Source organism: Dipodomys spectabilis, unplaced genomic scaffold, assembly GCF_019054845.1.
Source record: "Dipodomys spectabilis isolate Male_0828 unplaced genomic scaffold, ASM1905484v1 ptg000098l, whole genome shotgun sequence".
Taxonomy (NCBI): Eukaryota; Metazoa; Chordata; class Mammalia; order Rodentia; family Heteromyidae; genus Dipodomys; species Dipodomys spectabilis.
Genome location: NW_024870775.1, coordinates 15,883,350 through 15,901,791, shown reverse-complemented (window position 1 = coordinate 15,901,791; position 18,442 = coordinate 15,883,350). Strand labels below are relative to the sequence as shown.

Below are 18,442 nucleotides of genomic sequence, written 5' to 3'. Positions count from 1 at the left end.
GGTGCTTAGTTGGAGACAAAACTCTGAAAGACTTTCTTGCCAAGGCTGTCTTTGAACCTTTACTCTCAGATTTCAGCCTTCTGTGTAGTTAGAATTATAGGCATGAGCCACCAGTGTCTGATCCCACTGCCTTTTAAAATGTGCACTTGGTGGCGCTTCCCTGTAATTACTAAATGCTCCTAATAGAAGAAATACTGGATAGGTAATCGTGAAACTAGATATTTTCCTAAAGAGATTTGCTATGACAAACATCATTGGAGGAAAAAACCCAGGATCATTAGAATTCATAATATTGTAAAATAGCTGACATTCTATTAAATATTATGATGTTCTACCTAAATAATTCCTTAGTAGAAGAAATTTTATAGCTTTCCACAGTGCTCATTTATATTAATTAATATTTGAAAGTATCAACTAATTAATCTGGTTAATGATTTGATAATGCTATTTATTTTTTCTGTTTTACTTGTTCTTTTGGGACTTCACTTTTCTGTCAGTTTGTGTTACATATTTTGTACAAGTTGTAATGTAAATAAGGGTAATCACATGACTATGAATACTTTTTAGAAATATTGCCTTAAAGAAATGTGGAAATTGCACTGGAGAGTAGCAAATTGCAGGTAAAGGAGATGAATTTGGGACTTTTGGCTGATGGGAAATGATAAAACCAGAACTCTGGTCACAAGAAAGGGCTTAGGGTTTTACACACTGCAGATTCATTCTGTAGACCACTGAGTACAGGGTGTTGGAAAGCAAGACATTCATGGGTGACTTTTGACTGATTTGGTGAAGGAGATTCTATGAGCTGAGTAACACCCTAAGTTTAGGGTGTTCCTGGTTTGGAGATGTCCACAGGCAAGTGGCTCTATACAGTTTAGTAGAGCTTATATTGAGAGATAAAGAAGCTGAGACATCGCCACAGGGAGCTGGAAAGACAGGAAGGATAAGAGACCCAGCACAGAACTGTAAGAGGGAAGGGCCAGGAAGCAGTGTCTAAGTCTCTGATCTTAGAGTCAGTATATTTAACTGGGATTGAAGACTGTCCACTGGCAAGCACAGCGTTGCAGTCTTGCTGTAATTGGAGCCAGAACAGTCTTGGTGAGGTTTTTTTTTTTTTGCTTATGTGGTGCTGGGGAATCGAACCCAGGGCCTCATGCATGCAAGGCAAGCGCTCTACCACTGAGCCACCTTCCCAGCCCTCTTGGTGAGTTTTGATAAATGGGTATGGATGACAAAGATTTAGCACTAGTCTCCAGGGGAGGTCAGCTGAAGGCCCATAACTGGGCTTGGGGAAAAGTTTTGATAGATGAGATTTAAGTTCAGAGAGGTAGTAGATTGAGCAAATTAGAAGCATAATCTCTTTAGGCAGGTTTTTAGGAAGGAAAAATAATTTGAAACTGATAACAAAGTTGTTCCATTTTACTTAGGAGCTTGAGAAATACTTAGGTTAATTTGGTATTGTAATACTTTATAGATCGTTCTTTTCGTATTTTCAGGTAAAATCCATTAGATAAGATTTGTTCCATTAAACTAATTTCCTGACTAAAAATTTATATATATATAATATATATTATATATAAAATACTATATATTATAATATATAATGTAATATATATGTTATAATAATACATTATAATATATAATATATATTATATATAATATAATACATATATTACATATTATATATTATAACATATAATAATGTTATATATTATAATATATAATATTATACTATATAATATATATCATAATATGTGTAATATATAACATTATATGTTATATTATATAATATATATTATATATATATGGGTTTTGTTTTTTTTTCCCACAAAGTGTGTTGGAAAGCACTTGAATTGGTCCTGTCCTTTGAAGTTCTTGCCTCCCCCAAATGTTCACACAGGTCCACAATGGTGACTTACGGTTTGTGTGAAATCCCACTCCCTGTTATTCTGGGGTTGTTCTGCTTTGGGTGGCAGCTGCCTGCCTGTGCTACTTGCCAGCCTTGACAGACTGTTAACTGATCAGTCTGGTAGATTCCTTTATGAGTGAATAGTAGTACTCAAGCCCTAGCAGATGTGTAGCTCTTAAAAGAAGTTTGGGGAATTTTAGAATTCCCTAAATAAATTAGAATACCTATAGAATAGAAGAGAGATTTGGGGAGTTGATACTTTATAAAAATCTATATTTTGTTTATATATTAAATTAGCTTCAGGGGGCTGGGAAGGTGGCTCAGTAGTAGAGTGCTTGCCTTGCATGCCTGTGTCCCTGGGTTCGATTCCTCAGCACCACATAAGCAAAAAGAAAAAAGCCGGAAGTGGCGCTGTGGCTCAAGGGGTAGAGTGCTAGCCTTGAGCTGAAGAGCTGAGGGCCAGTGCCCAGGCCCAGAGTTCAGGCCCCACGACTGGATCCCCCCCCCAAAAAAAAAATTGGCTTCACATTCTGTAGTCAAAATTAATAAGAAGCATTCCATTTCACAAACTACCTAACATAACCAGTCATTTTTGAATGAGTTATAAAAATGAAATCTGTACATTTTAATAACAAAGTCTTATTAAAATAATCTGGATGCAGTCTAGCAAGTCTAGTTTGGAGTACTGTGATTGGATGCTTTCACCTGTCATGCTTCTGGCAGGTGCTCAGAGGCTGTGTCCCAGAAAGAGTGGTGCTGTAGAGCCGGTTCATAGTACTCCTTGTTGGTCCTTGATAAGTGGTGGAGCTAATGGGCCTTTGCCTCAGAGACCAATTGAACTATTTCCATCTTGTTTAAGCAGATGTAATATCTCTTTCTTTGAATAAGATTGCCATTTTAACACCAAGGTAGCCCAATAGCAAGTCAGGAGTTTTACAGTTATGCAAAGATAGTTTCACCTTGACATTTATATGAACCAAGCTTTGCATAAAAGACTTTAAGAAGATTATGAAGTCAGAACTGTGATCCCATTAATCCAATAAAAATTTTTCATGAAAGTAATTCAGTAATGTGGGAAGTTAAAAAATACTGGTTGCCCATTTATGTGATGAACTAGTTTATAATCATTAATAAAGTTTTTGCAAACAATGCTTATTTTTTGAAGATCAAAGGTATATAAACATCTGCATATAATATTTTAAAATATGCTCATATTAAATGGTCTAAAGTGAACTCCATAGTGAGATATGACCTAAATGAAGACACGTAACATTTTCTATTTCAGCTAATCTACCAGTGCCAACGATCGCAGCAATAGATGGACTTGCTTTAGGTGGTGGTCTTGAACTGGCTCTAGCATGTGATATACGAGTAGCAGGTGAGAATCCTATTCAGAGCATAATTTTTAAAAGTGGGAGCTGGGAATATAGCTAATTCTTAAAGCAGACTTGTGTGAGACCCTAAGTTTGGTCTCCAATACTAAATTAATGGGGGGGGGGGGGCTTACTTTTCAAGTATTTTGTTTTGCTGTTGTTATATGTAACTTTTTTTAAAACTTCACCTATTGGGTTTAATGATGCATTTGAAATTCCCAATTAAAGAGAAGATTTTTAAAGCTTGGGATGCTGAGACAGGAGATTCACAAGATTGAGGCCAAGCTGGGCTCATGAAACAATGTCTGAAAAAGCCAAGCAAAAGAGAAAAGGGAAGAAGAGGGGAGAAAAAGAAGACAAGGAAGATTTTTGTTATTCAGCCTTAGCAGTGGGAACAGACAAGATTTGGACCAGATGATTGAGTTGGAACTTAGGTTCTGTCCTTTGTAGATACCTCCTTCTTTCTAAAATGGGGATAATGACTATTGCTGGGAGCATTTAGCCTATGGAGTTAATCTATGGATGTGCTTTAGTCCAAGCACTTTTAATGACTTTTGGCTCCAATAATAATGACTTGATGATTCCTTTTTTAGTTCACTTACTTGCTGAATGCTTTTCTGAGTATGTATGATGTGGTTATGAAAATAATGAAAAAAATTGGTGCTCACCACTTTCGGAGTTTGATTAGGTGTCGCGTGTATACTTTATGTGTATTCACTCCCTTGGTCTGCCTTGCAACCCCAGGAACATGGTGTACCTTGGGGTGCAGGAGGAAATTAGTACAGATATAGGAGAGACCGAAACAAACGATTGAACTGAGATTTGAACCCAGGTGATCTGGCTTCAAAGCTCATATTTCTGCTACCCCACTAGAGCAAATACATATACTGATTTGCCATGCCATTGTTCTGGACATAGTATTGCATAGACTCTAGTACTGCTTACGCCTTGGACAGCACTGAGAACCCAGTGAAGCAGACAGCACATGGTTGTCACTGTTCTTCCTCTGGTTCTCACTGTCACTTCCAAAATCAATGCAATTCAGCCTTTAATAATTTGATGGGACTGTGTCTTCGGATTTGTAGTTTCTTGTCCATGTATACTTTACCTCCTTTCTACCCTGTGTTAGGTCCTTATTTTGTTGTGATAGAATCACTAGTTTTGTTGTGGTTTATTGCTTTTTCTTCTGTTGCTAGGTTCAAGTAGATTTTAAATTAAAAATCTGAGGTACATGTAATTCATTTTGAACGAAAATTCAGGGAATGAGGAGGATGCAAGAAATAGTGTAAGTACAGTTAGACATGTGAGTAAAGAAACAATTAAGATCCTGTAAGGTATCCATACAAACAGATGGAAAGAGGAAGACTATATAGCTGTGAGAACAGTAAAGATACTTATCTCAAACAACAGAGGTTTGGCCTAAGAAGTTGCCATAGCTGATATCGTAGTCGTATATTAAGCTGTTTGATCTGCTACTTAGGCAGCTAAAGAATTCATGCTTGCCAGGCAAATCTCTCTCCTAGTCCTGAATAATTAATAGAATTTAAGCCATCAAACTTAAGTTGGCAATATCAGGTCTAATATTGCAGTACAACTCTGCTCTTTCATCAAAAAATGAAGTCACTGCCAAACACTTTTTAATGGAAAATGTTAGGTTCTTTCCTTACGGGTGTCATGTAGAGTGCTTACATATTTCCTTAACTCAGTATCTGAAGTGATTTTAAAAAGTTGTGACACCAGTTTGATTAATAAACATAATACTTTTTGGTGTATCATGTTTTACTGATCTTTTCAAGTTGTCATATTTGAATGTGTTGATGTGGATGTTACTTAGTTTTCTTTATTTCTTTTTAGCTTCTTCTGCGAAAATGGGCCTGGTTGAAACAAAGCTGGCAATTATTCCTGGTGGAGGTAGGAATAGCTCACATCTATTATAATACTCCTGATTTGTTCCCAGAAACAAAGGATGGTACAAGAGCATGAAATGGGAAAGGCAACATGCTAGGGAAAGGGACTAATGTTGTTTTGTTTATTCTTTTAATGAAGTTCCTATTCAAAATTCACTCTTTTTTTTAGATTATGTAGATGCAAAGATGGTGATTTTGCTGACCATTGCTTTCTTTTTGTACCCTCTCTGTGCTTTTTTTGTATTATTTCTTACATTTTAAATTATTGATAGTCCACATAGTTTGCATCTATTTTCTGAAGGATTATACAGCTCTTCTGTACCTTTCTTGTTTGTGCATTTAATGTGTACACCTGCAATTGAGAGCTTCATGTACACAGTGAGACTCTGAATAGAGGAGTAGGTAGGGCTTTTGTTAAGCAGCTTATATTAGGGCAATAAGTGAAGGAAAGGTTTATTTTGACTCACAGTTTCTGAGGTTTCAGACCATGATTCATTTGTTGCTTTTAAGCCTGTGATGAGGCAGAACCACATGGCAGGAAAATGTAAAGGAATTGTTCACCTCATGGCAGCAGGAGGTATAAGAGAGGGAGGAAGGGGCCAGGGTCCCAGTAGGCCCTTTGTGTACCAGTCGCCTAACTTTCTCTACTAGGCCCTAACCCCTGAAGGTTCCACCACTTTCCAATAGTGCCAAAGCCTAGGGACCAAACCTTCAGTACATAGGCCTTTGGGAGACACTCTAGGTCCAAACTCTAGCAGTACCTCAGGCTTCTGGCTGCCTTTCTTGTTGCTATATAGCAGGACGTAGACTGAGTTTAGTGAATTTAAAGCTTATGAGGTGTTCTTTATTTTGTTCCTAGAAAAGCGAGGTAAATTGAACAGCTTCTGTGAAGAATCATTAAGGAAGCTACTTTTCAACACTGACAGTGGAATATTGCATCCTTAAAAAAGTCTGCATTCTTGTGGCAATTTTGATTTAGATCATTTGGAGGTAATTGCCATTTTGTGAGGTTATTCTTTTAAAAAGTGGACTTTACTTAAGGATTAACAAATTACAGTAACTTTCCTAGGTAATTTGTACATATATATGACAATTTACAAGTGTATAAATAAGGTAATTAACAATGTAAAGATTAAATATAGTGGATAAATAGGGCAGACATGTTTACATATGAATAGGTTAAAACCATATGTTTAATACTATTATAAATGTGTGTACTTAATTAGAGTCTGTAGATAGAAATTAAACATAAGTTGCAGTGAAACTGAAGGCTGCTGAAGTCAACAACTAAGGTTTTTCTATTTTGATAATTCATGAAAATACTGTTCTTTTTTGAAAATTTTTTTTTTTTTTGGGGTCCAGTCGTGAGGCCTGAACTCTGGGCCTGGGCGCTGTCCCTCAGCTCTTCAGCTCAAGGCTAGCGTTCTACCTCTTGAGCCACAGCGTCACTTCTGGCTTTTTTCTTTTTGCTTATGTGGTGCTGAGGAATCGAACCCAGGGCCTCATGCATGCAAGGCAAGCGCTCTACCACTGAGCCACCTTCCCAGCCTCCTTTTTTGAAAATTTTATTGTATTGTAAAGATGCTTTACAGAGGGGTTACAGTTACACGAGTAAGGCAATGAGTACGTTGTTGTTCTCCCACTATCCCTTCCCTCCCCACCTCCCTCACCCCCCGCAAGTTGTAAAGTACAGAAAATAGTGTTCTTATAGGCCAAAAGCATATAATACCTGTCTGTTCTATCATACCTACCTATTTCACAGTGACTAATGAAAGAAGGATTCATAAGGATGGACCTACTTGAAGAGCTGTATTAGAAAATAGGTGAAATTAAACTGTTGGGAAAACTATGATATGTTTCTGAATATGTTTTTGGTGTGGTGTTAGAGATTAAATCCAGAACCTTGTGAATCTTAGGCATGCAGTCTACTACTGAATTCTGTCTCAGCATTAAGATTCTTTTCAGGAGTAAGCTTTTACTGATGATTAGGATATCACTAAGCCTAGAAAGATAGTGGCTATAAGTATGAAAGAGTCAGCAGATAATAAAAAGTCCTAGAGATGAAATCATCTTGGGTTATTTAAATGAACCTTAAATCTAATGACAAAGTGTCCTTGGAGTTTGGGGCATGAGGGAGGAGAGGAAGATAGACACAAACAGAAGAAAAGATCCCTGGAAGACGGGGGAGTAGTCCATGTACTGGCCAAGGCTGGACTACAGCTGCCAGAAACTGAGAGAGGCATGGGGTCCATGCTCCCTCAGAGACTCTAGTAGCAACCATCCCTGCAGACATCTCGATTCCAGGCTTCTGCCTTCACAAACTGTGAGAGAATAAATTTCTGTTGTTCTAAACTATTGAGTTTGTAGTAATTTGTTACAGCAGCTCAAGAAACTGATTCAGTGACTTTTTAATGTGTTTTATGCAGTGTTTTCAGCTGGAGTCAGATGACAGACAGAGAGATCAGGATAGAAAGAAGATGGACTTCGTGAGTTAGATTGTCCATGTGTGAATGTGAGGTGATTTATGTTAAAACCGCCAGAATGATAGGCTGTCTGAGAATACCGTTTGGTTTAATTGAGGAGGGGAGAATGTCCTTTAATCATTACCTCACCAATCCTCCCACCCAAACACTGATTTACTCATCCCTTCTTCCCTCCCTCTCTTCCTCTTTCACTCCATTCTGTTTCTTTCCCTTTCTCCCACTTTCTTTCCTTTTTCTTTTCATCCTTTCTTTCAACATGATCTTGCTATATAGACCAGGCAGGCCTCAAACTTACTGAACTTAGCATCCTGAATGTTAGGATTACAAGCATGTCCCACCATGCCCAGATTCAAGCACTAATTTCTTTTAAAAGTAAGCAATGTATTATACTGAAGTTTGTGTCTTCTGAATTCCGAATAGTATCTTCTCATGGTTTAGGTTTAGGTTAAATGTTTTTGCTAAGAATGCTAAATGGGTGATGCTGTATGTTGCATTTGGCAGGTATTTGTGTGTCACTTCACTGTGACCATGTTCTGTTGTCCCATTTTTGGTAATGATAATGTAAATCCCTTGTTTAAAGTAGTGACTCACTTCAGCCATATTTTTAGCATTCTGTTACAACACTGACAGAGATGGGGGTGGGAAGAGGGAGAAAGAATGAGAATATATCAGAGAACCTAGGTTCTGGAGAACCAGAAAAAGAGCCACGGTGTTGTCTGTTTTTCATCTCTTCAGTGTGATGGCTGAGAACACCACTGAACATCCTTGTAGGCTGTATTTAGCAATCAGGTGGTTTCTTGGCATGTTTTCCAGGAACTCTGAAGCAATGATGAATTTTAAATCCCTCTGAATGCATGTTGGTAATCTTGAACACAGTCTTGAATTTGGAATGCTTGTTTATAACCTTTACTGAAATTATCCTAGAATTTACATCAGAATTTGAGCTTATCTTTTGAATATTCTCGGTGGTGACTCATCTTTATTCTGTGAGGGTGAATTCCTCTTTCATAAATAGCAAATGATCTTTCTGTGCCAAATCTGATGAATAAGGTCATACTGCTTTAAGAGGGAGGAAAGTATAATAAAAATACAACTGGTTTCTTAAGAGGCTTATGTAATGCGAAAACTTGTTACCAGTGCTGTGCATAGCGGGCTGTAGTGCTGGCTTAGTGCAGTGCCTCCTGAGGTGACTTTCAGAAACTGTTGGGTTGGGCACCTTTCTGCAGACCAGCATATGTAAAATCTCATTTCCTTACACACTGAAATGTGACACACTGACCACTGGCTTGCACTTAATTAGGTGTTCCAGGAGCTGCTTGTTGACTTCCCACTGTGTGGGGCCATTTTGATAGTTGCTGTGGAGGAAACTCCCTGACAATTTATCTTCTGACATGTGATGGGAGAGATTCAATATACCCAAATTGTAACTGCTCTGTTATGGTAAAGTTTGTAATAAAACAGAAATGAAGCAATTTAAAACCAGGGTTCCTGAGTTCAGAGAAAATAGTGTGGATTCTGTGAGGCACCATGAAGGAAGAACTGATACATCTTGGTTGGCTAGGCCTACAGAATAGGCTTTGCTCCCCTGTGTGCCCATTGTGCACTGAGCATATTTATTCAGTTAATTTAGTATACTTCTGTTGAATCCTGCCCGAGTAGAAACACTGGGGCGGTGAGGGAACAAGGTTCACTGCCATATACCTTGCCTTCTAGCACAGGAACAGTACACACTGCAGGTGAGGAGTCTCTATAATAGCTGAAGAGGACAGTGCTATAGAGAAAGAAAGGAGAATGGGTCCGATGGGAGCATGGGTAGGTAGGGTTTTCCATTTGACACTCCATAGCAAGCCTCACTGAGAGTGTAACTGCAGTGGAGAAAGGATTTGACTAAATTATTCAGACAGATTTGAGGAAGAACATAAAAACTAACATTCAAGGAGAAGGGCTTATGTGAGATAGTGCTTAGAATGTTCACTCAGTCACTGTAGGCACAAATGGTGGGAATAAGAGAGGAAACTGTCAGCAGCAGGGGTGATGTGTAGGTGTTTTCAACAGCATTATAAGGACTTCAGCTTTTACCCTAAATGAAAAGAGGACTCACACTGGTTTGACATGCTCTTACATTTTTAAAGGTTTATGATCACTGTGCCAAGAGGAAACTATAGTGGGCCAAGGCTTGAAGCAAGAACTGGACTGAGCTGGTACTAAAGGAGGTAGAGGTATGGTCAGGCTCTGGGTGTCTTTCAAAGATACAGTGAAGAGAATCTCTTTACTGGTTTGATTAATCAGTGTCAATCAGTTTCGCTAAATACAACCTTTTCCAGTACTTAATGAGAATTCTTTTCTTCTTAATCTGTTTGTATTTCCCCCCTCCTCCCCCCAGTGTAGGGCTTGAACTCAGGGCCTGGGTGCTGTTCCTGAGCTTTTTTTGCTCAAGATGAGTGCTCTACTACTTTGAGCCACAGCTCTACTTCTGATTTTTAGGAGATTAATTGGAGAGAAGAGTCTCCTGGACTTTCCTGCCTGGACTGGCTTCAAACCTTGATCCTGGGAGTAGCTAGGATTAGGAGCTAGTACCTAGGATTACAGGCATGAACCACCAAAACCCAGTTCCGTTTTTACCTCTTATCTCCTCCTTCTCTTCTTCCTCCTTCTCCTCTTCTTCTAATTATATTTCACAAGCACTGCTTTGTAATTGGGATACTCATTTAAGTTTTTTGGTTGTTTTTTTCTTGTCAGTCATGGGGCCTGAACTCTGGGCCTGGGCGCCGTCCCTCAGCTCTTCAGCTCAAGGCTAGTGCTCTACCACTTGAGCCACAGTGCCACCTCCAGCTTTTTCTCCTTATGTGGTGCTGAGGAATCGAACCCAGGGCCTCATGGATGCAAGGCAAGCACTCTACCACTGAGCGATCTTCTTAGCCCCGCATTTTAATTTAAATATGATTATTGATATTGTTATGGTTTACTTCCCATTTTCTCCTTTGTTGACTTTTTTTCCAGCTGATTTTGTATTCATTCACCTTTTTGCAGTAATTTCAGTTGGCTAAATACTTTCTATGGTTCTATGTGGTCTTTATTGATTTATATTCTATCACCTTTTTATTTTGTTTACATACTGTTACTCATTTATGTTTTTAAAAATTATTTTAAGGTATACTTTGTACATCTTTAATTATGACAGACAATGATAAAGTAATAAAACCTTTTCATAAATGAGAATATTATAGTGAGTACATCTATTTTTTCTCAACCTTTGTTTTATTATTCTCATGCACTTGAGTTTTACATATGTCATGCATCCACACTATTCTTTGTTTTGTTAATTGTTAATTGTTCTTGAGAGATTTACGTACTTAGGAAAGCCTTATGTAATTATTTCCAGTTCTTTTTATTTCTCTATGTAGATCTTTATTTCCTCTTGTTACTTCCTTCTTTGCTTCAGTGCAGGTTTTCTGGTGATTAAAAAAGCCCTTATTTTACCTCTATATTGGAAATTATTTGATTGGGTATGTAATTCTTGTTATAGCACTTTAAAGATGTTCAGCTGTTTTATTAGTTGCAAACATTTTTATGACTAGGATTCTGCTGTCTCCTGCTCTGTTCTGTGCATAGAAGGTGTATCTCTCTGCAACTAATTTTTCTTTGTATATGTGTGTGCCTATTTTTAGGCTTGAACTCAGAGCCTGGGTGTGAGCCATTGGTGCCTACTCTGCAACTCCTTTTAAGACTTCTTTCTTTTGGTTCTGAGCTGTTGGAGTTTGGTGCGCTTTGGTGTGGTTTTCTTGATGCTCCTTTTGCTTAGCATTTATTGAACTCACTTCAGTAGATCTTTCCCTGGTCTGTACACAACGATGACCAGTAAGTGTTCTGAGGAATGCGTATGCAAGGTCTCTGGAGCTTTCTGTCTGTTCTACACACTCCAGATGACTTTTATGCTCCTTCTCTTGAAGTGAGAGTCAGGTGAATTCAGCTTCATTTTCACCTCAGCACTCATTTCCTTTCTTTCAGCCACCACAAACCTTTTTTGTTTTTTGTTTTTCCTTATCTTCCTCCAGTCCTAGAGTTAAAACTCAGGGCCTTGCACTTGCAAGGCAGGTACCCTACCACTTTAGCCATGCCCCAGCCCTTGTCTGCTTTAGTTAATTTTTGGATAGGTTCCTGCATTTTTACCTGAGGTTGGCTCTTGCATAGCTAGGATTACAGATGTGAATCACCATGCCTGGCTTGTTGGTTGCATTGGTATCTTGCTGCTTTCTGTCTGGGGTGGTCTTGAATTGTGATCCTCCTGGCTCCATATCCTGAGTGGCTAAATTTCCAGGTAGGAGCCACCATACCTGGTTCTGCACTGATCACCTGTATGGACTAGAAGTGCTGTCCTCTCCTATCCCCTCCCCTCCCCTATCCCTTCCCCTCCCCTCCTCTCCCCTCCCCCCTCCTCTCTCCTCTCCTCTCCTCTCCCCTTCTGTCTCCTCCTCTCCGCTCCTCTCCCCTCCCTTCCCCTCCCCTCCCCTCCCCTCCTCTCCTCTCCTCTCCTCTCTTCTCCTCTCCTCTCTTCACCTCTCTTCTCCTCTCTTCACCTCTCTTCTCCCCTCCCCTCCCCTCCCCTCCCCTCCTCTCCTCTCCTCTCCTCTCCTCTCCTCTCCTTTTCTTTCTTTTCCTTTCTCCCTCCCTTCCTTCTCCCTTCCTTCTCTCTCTTCCCTCCCTCCCTCCCTCCCTCCCTCTCTGCCTGCCTGCCTTCCTGCTTGCTTGCTTGAACTCAGGGCCTAGGTACTGTCCCTAGGCCCTCTTTGTGCTCAAGACTAGTACTCTACCACTTGAGCCACAGCACCACTTTCAGATTTTGAGTGGTTAATTGGAGATAAAAGTCTCATGGAGCTGGGCAGCAATGGCTCATGCCTGTAATCCTAGCTACTCAGGAGGCTGAGATCTGAGGATCACGGTTCAAAGCCAACCCAGGCAAGAATGTTTGTAAGACTCTTATCTCCAGTAAACCACTAGAAAACCGGAAGTGGCGCTGTAGCTCAAGAAGTAGAGTGCTCGCCTTGACATGAAGAGCTGAGGGACAGCACCCAGGCCCAGAGTTCAAGACCCACGACCAAAAAAAAAAGGTCTCTTGGGGAATTTTCTTCCCAGGCTGGCTTTAAACTGCAATCCTCAGATCTCAGCCTCTTGAGTAGTGAGGATTACAGGCAAGAGCTACTGACACCTGGCCAGAAGTACTGTGATTTCTTAAATGAATAAACATACTGTACTTCAGTGGTATTATTTTTGTCAGATGCCTGCTTAATCAGGCTGTCCATTTAATTTTCATCCAGACTGATTGATGTTGATTTTCTATTTATGGAGATGTGACCAAATGCATTCAAAATGTATTACTTATAAAGGTGAATTCAAACTTCAGAGTGATGGTCTTAAAAGGCATCTGGCATTAGTAAAAGACTATCTTTCTTTTGAAATAGATTTGCCAGTTTTTATAGTTGTCACTCAGAAGTGAGAGCCATCTGTCAGAATTGCGGTAGAGATGAAAAAAATCAGTGTTCAGATTTCTTATCTGCAGTAGCTATGTAAATTGGGGATTTAAAAAAATAAGCTTTTATTGCATATAAGATTACACTGTGAAACCAGGATATGGTTTTATGTATGTCTTCCTTTCCCATTTGTTTATTTTTCCATGGGAAAGCAGGACCTAGTAACTATATTCTTGGACCCCATGGTCTTTAGTCATGGTGACTGTACAGCAGCTCTATTGTATAGTTCTGTGGCCTACAGCTTGTGCCAGCAATTAGTTGTCTTCTTCTCCTGCCCTTCCTTCCCTTGTCTTCTGCCTTTCTGTCTCTTTCCTGGCATTCACCATTAGAAAAGCACCTGCCTGCTGTGTCATGCCTCTTCTAGTGGAAAACACCGGAGCCCAGGTATGCTTTGGGGAGCCTTCCATTCAGAGCTACGTGACCTCAGTTAATAAGAAGGACTGAATAACGCTGCTGAAAATATAACTCCCAGGGCTTTTGAAGGTTCAAGAAACAGTATCTTCTAAAAGGAAAGCTTTATAAAAACTGATCATATATGACTATAAACATAAAGTAATAATAGGAGAGTATTGGGGAAATGTTCAAAATTGAATGAATCTTTCACTTGAAAGTTTTCTAAAAGTAATATCTGCATTGCTTCATGTCACTTCATTTTGATTCAAATAATAGGGGAATTGCATAGTCCAAGTAGGTAATAACTGTTAGTGGTTTGCTACTTGTATTTCACATTTTTGAACTTGATGTGTAGATTTCTGTCCTAAAATATGGTCATATTGTATATTCCTTTCCGCAGCTTGCTGCTTTTAATTTGATAGTATATTTTGGACATCTTTTCTTATTTATAGCTCTAATGGTAAAGTTTCATCATAAGATCTTTTTCTGGTTTTCATTTTGAGATACCTTTCAGTAATTATGTTAAGAAATATAAATAACATTAATGATGAGGGTTTTTTGTTGTTATTATTCTTGCTTAATTGTTTTTGGTTCTTTTTTTTTTCCATTCCTGGCGTTTGAACTTTCAACATTACCACTTGCTGGGTTGTCTCCCCTTATTAATTGCTTAATTTTTGCTTTTGTTTCTTCCCTTACTCCTGATTTGTCTTTTCACAGAGCCAGGTCTTAAGCTTATGTTTTTGTTAATATACTCTCATCTCTAATTTATGACTTCAGACTTGTGAATTAGTACAGATATTTTTATTACTTCTAATTTAACTTAAATATTAAATTTATATCTTAAGCTAACCTCCATTTTTATATAATTTTTATTCTTATTTCCTTAGTTTCTGTATTTTATTAGTTATATTCTTTTTGGTTTTGCTTTTGTCTTTGTGATCTACCAGTCAAGTTGTATTTCTGTCAATTTCTTGTTTTTGTTTTTCTGTCAAATTTTTATTATTTTGCCTGTTCTGGGGCTTGAACTCAGGGCCTTGACTCTATCCCTGAGCTGCTTTTGCTCACGGCTAGTGCTCTACCACTTGAGCCACAGTGCCACTTCCCTTCCAGCCATTTCTGAGTAGATAATTGAACATTCCTGCTGGGCTAGCTTTGAAACACAGTCCTCCAATTTCAGCCTCCTGAGTAGCTAGGATTACAGTCAGGTGCCATGGCTCACTGGTGAACCCAGCTCTATCAAATTATATACATATACTTATGTAATATGTATATATGTGTATATGTATAAATTTGTGCATGTGTATGCTGGTTCTAGGGCTTGAACCCAGGGCCTGGGTACTATACTTTAGCTTTTTCATTCAAGGCTGGTGCTCTACCACTTGAGCCACAGCTCCACTTCTACCTTTAAGTGGTTAATTAGAGATAAGAGTCTTATGGACGGGCTGGGATGTAGCTCAGTGGCAAAGCGCTTGCCTAGCAAGTGTAACGTCCTGGGTTTGATCCCCAGTACCAAAAAAGAAAAGACAAAAAAAAAAAAAGAGTCTTATGGACTTTCCTGCCTATGCTGGCTTAGAAGCCTCTTAATTAGCTAGTATTATAGGCCTAAGCCATCAGTACCTTACACACATTGCTATTTCTCTTTCCTCCCTCCCTCCTTCCTTGCTGCCCTCCCTCCCTCCCTCCCTTCCTCCCTCCCTCCCTCCTTTTCTTCTTTCCTCCCTCCTTCCTTCCCTCCTTATTTCCTTCATTCCTCCTTTTTGTGCCCAAAGAATTCATATCTTCATTAGGATTTATATTCTCATTATTATGAAGAATTGATTGGTTTCCCACTAAATGCTTTTGCCTTCAATTCTGTCTTTTGTTGCTTATTTGATGATTCCAGATCCATTTGACCATCATTTTCCAGCCATCATTTCCCAGCCTTTTTTGTTTTCTTTTGTTTTGTCTGAGACAAGTGTCTTACCATGTAACCCACTCAGTCTGGCCTTTAGTTCTATGTCCTTTTACCTCAGCTCCCAGAGTGCTGGGATCCCAGGCTTGTACTGCCTGGTCTGACTCAGCCTTTTAGAACTCAGGGACTGGGTACTGTCCCGAAGCTTTTAAACTCAAGGCTGTTGCTGTATCACTTGAACCACAGCTCTGCTTCTGCCTTTTTGGTGAGGTACAGCTGGCTTTAAACTTGATCCTCAGAGCCCAGCCTCCTGAGTAGCTAGGATTACAGGAGTAAGCCCCCGTACTTGGCTTATTTTCACTTTGGAGTTGCAAAGATATGTGCCTCACAGATGTTATACAGAGTTTTGTAATGTTCTATATACATTTCTTCTAGGTGAACTGTTTTCATATTTCCTTCACGAGGGAACCCACATAGCAAATATATTTATAGACTGATGTCTTCCATGCTTGTTTCTTACCCTGTGACTCCAAAAGTTACTGTTTTGGAGTCTTACCAGTGTGTATTTTGCTTGATTTTGCCTACATGCTGCTATATACAAGTTCAGTATTTCTTTTAAGTAACAAAAAGATACTTTTTCTTCATGTTTTTCATTTTATTGCTTATATTTTTCTTAGGTGTGAAGCAGAAACCAGACCTTTAGACTCCAGGCCCCAACTCTAGGAGTTTTCCTATCAGGTCTGGACACTCAGCTCTATATGTCAAAGAGATGTAGTGAAGATCAGAGAAAGGAGATTTATTCCATGGTATACATGCTATGGGAAGACAACACTTTAGTGTATCTTCACCTCTCTTTGGGTTACAAACATGTATTGTATGTTTACATAGATCAAGAAGTAAGGAGAGAGAGCAAAATGTATACAAAATACATGCATAAATAAGTTCCAATCATAGGCCTATTCAGAAGTGGTCAGGGTGGCTGGAAGTTGTCTGACAGCTGATTGTCTCAGTTTTGGTTAGGTGGGCCTTGTTACAAAGAGTCATGGCCACCTGGCACATCGTGGTGGTTCTACTGTTGTCTCCTTTTAGGCTTCCAAGATGACTTTAGGAGAGAATGGCTCAGGGCAAAAAACTAGATACAAAATGAAAACCAGATGTCTAAGCTTTTTGCCCTACATTTAATTAATTTATTTTGCCCCTTAGCAAAAGCAGATATTAAGAACTTGTTATAGTTCTGCAACATCAGCCAATAATCTTTGTTCAGTTTCTATTTGAGACACTAAGACATTGAAAATATTTAAATCTGCAACTCTTTCTTATTTTTCAAAATTTGAAATTACAAATAACCATTTGAGAGCTAGCTTTAACAAGTATATTGGTTTTCCATGTTCTTGTACAGAAAATTTATTTAAAACTTAATACATGAGACTGTGCTTTAGGAAGCTATTTTAGTGCTACTCTCAAAGGATATAGTCCTATTCCTTTCCCACCCTAGTGAAACTAGGTCACTGGCTTTTGGCACAGGTCCATGCTGTGAGACTTATTTGATGTTCAAATGTGCTGTCTAGAAATAGTGATGCAATGTCAGCAAGGCCACTTTTCATTTTGTGAACATAATTTCCAGTGCTTCGGAATTAATATATTCTTAACCTGTGAGTGATTACTTTATCACTAGCATTTCAGAGCTTGTGGATATTTCAGAAACTTGTGGATATTGCTACAGTTATCCTGATAGGTGATGTTAGATGGTTTCTGTTAAGCATGGAGGTTTTGTCTGTTGAAATGGTTGGTGTTTTGAAACCCTCTCCCTTATACACACATGTGAAATAACTATCGGTCTCTTGGATTATTACATGTAGGTCCTATAATTAGTGGTCACAGTTAGCTATTTTGAGATCATATATCAGTTAAATGTTCAGAAAGAGAGAAAATATGAATTCCTGCAAAACTACTTGACTGCTTAAGGACTACTTGGGTCTGACTCCTTCCTTGGGAAGTGAATTGACTGTATCTGTTTCCTAATCTGTGTGACTATTCATGTGTATTTCATCAGAGTATTGTGAGGTTAATGGGAATGAATTCATGTTCAAGACTTTGAGAAGGTTCTGATAGATAATCACCACCCAAAGTAAGTAGTGGTAGGGGTGTTATTGTTTAGTGTGTTTTATAGACGTCTTGTTTTCTCTTTGACCATCCTCCCCTTTCCTTCCCTAATAAATTGTTTCTCCTGTGTAGTTAGGGATAATAGAAGGTAAGTTTTAGGAATAGCATCATTTTGAATATTTTAAGAAGTAAAAATATTTGTATGATTGGCCAGTAGCTTAGCAAAGCACAATTAGTAGGAACTTTTCCAAACATTTCAGGGTGAAGCTTAGTAATGAGGCAGGTTTGTGTTTCACCTTATGAAGGATAAGGAGGTTCTTTTAAGCTTCCCAGTTTCCAGTAAAATTCAGGAGCTTGATATGTCCAAATGAAAAACATTACGAGGTATCTCAGAAAAGGGAAAGTCTGACAAGACGGAAGTTTTAGCAAGAATTTATTATGATAAAACAGGATAAAAGTAGGGAGAGAAAGGAACTTCTTGCTAGAAGTGCAAGAGAAGCAGACAAGCTAAAATACAGTGGCCCTCTTGTTTGTTCTATCTGCTTTAGTCATCAGTTAAAGGTCTGGCAACCACTGATCATTAGAGGTGATTTTGAGTGGCCAAGATGGGTGATACAAACATAGGCACAGTTGGTAACTATTAGGACCTCCTTTGCCAAATAGACCTTCTAATTCTATTTCTACCTGTTAGTAGGAGAGACCACATGTCAAAGGGGAGACAGATGCCAAGAGTCCCTTATTTTTAACTTAATATTTAAAAGGTGGTTGGAGGGGATCTAGCTCCTACTTTCTGGTTCTGACGTTTGAGTCTCACACTTTTAATTATTAATTTCAGTTTCCCTGTTTCTTTATCTT

General features: G+C 38.8%; 1 protein-coding gene across 1 annotated transcript in view; it reads left to right on the top strand.

The window, feature by feature from the left end:
- Auh (AU RNA binding methylglutaconyl-CoA hydratase) overlaps positions 1 to 18,442 on the top strand; it is a 148,605-nt gene that overhangs the window by 74,146 nt on the left and 56,017 nt on the right. Inside the window, 2 exon segments of the mRNA XM_042686877.1 lie at positions 3,195 to 3,287; positions 5,137 to 5,193. Of these exon segments, the coding sequence (XP_042542811.1) occupies positions 3,195 to 3,287; positions 5,137 to 5,193 (150 nt within the window).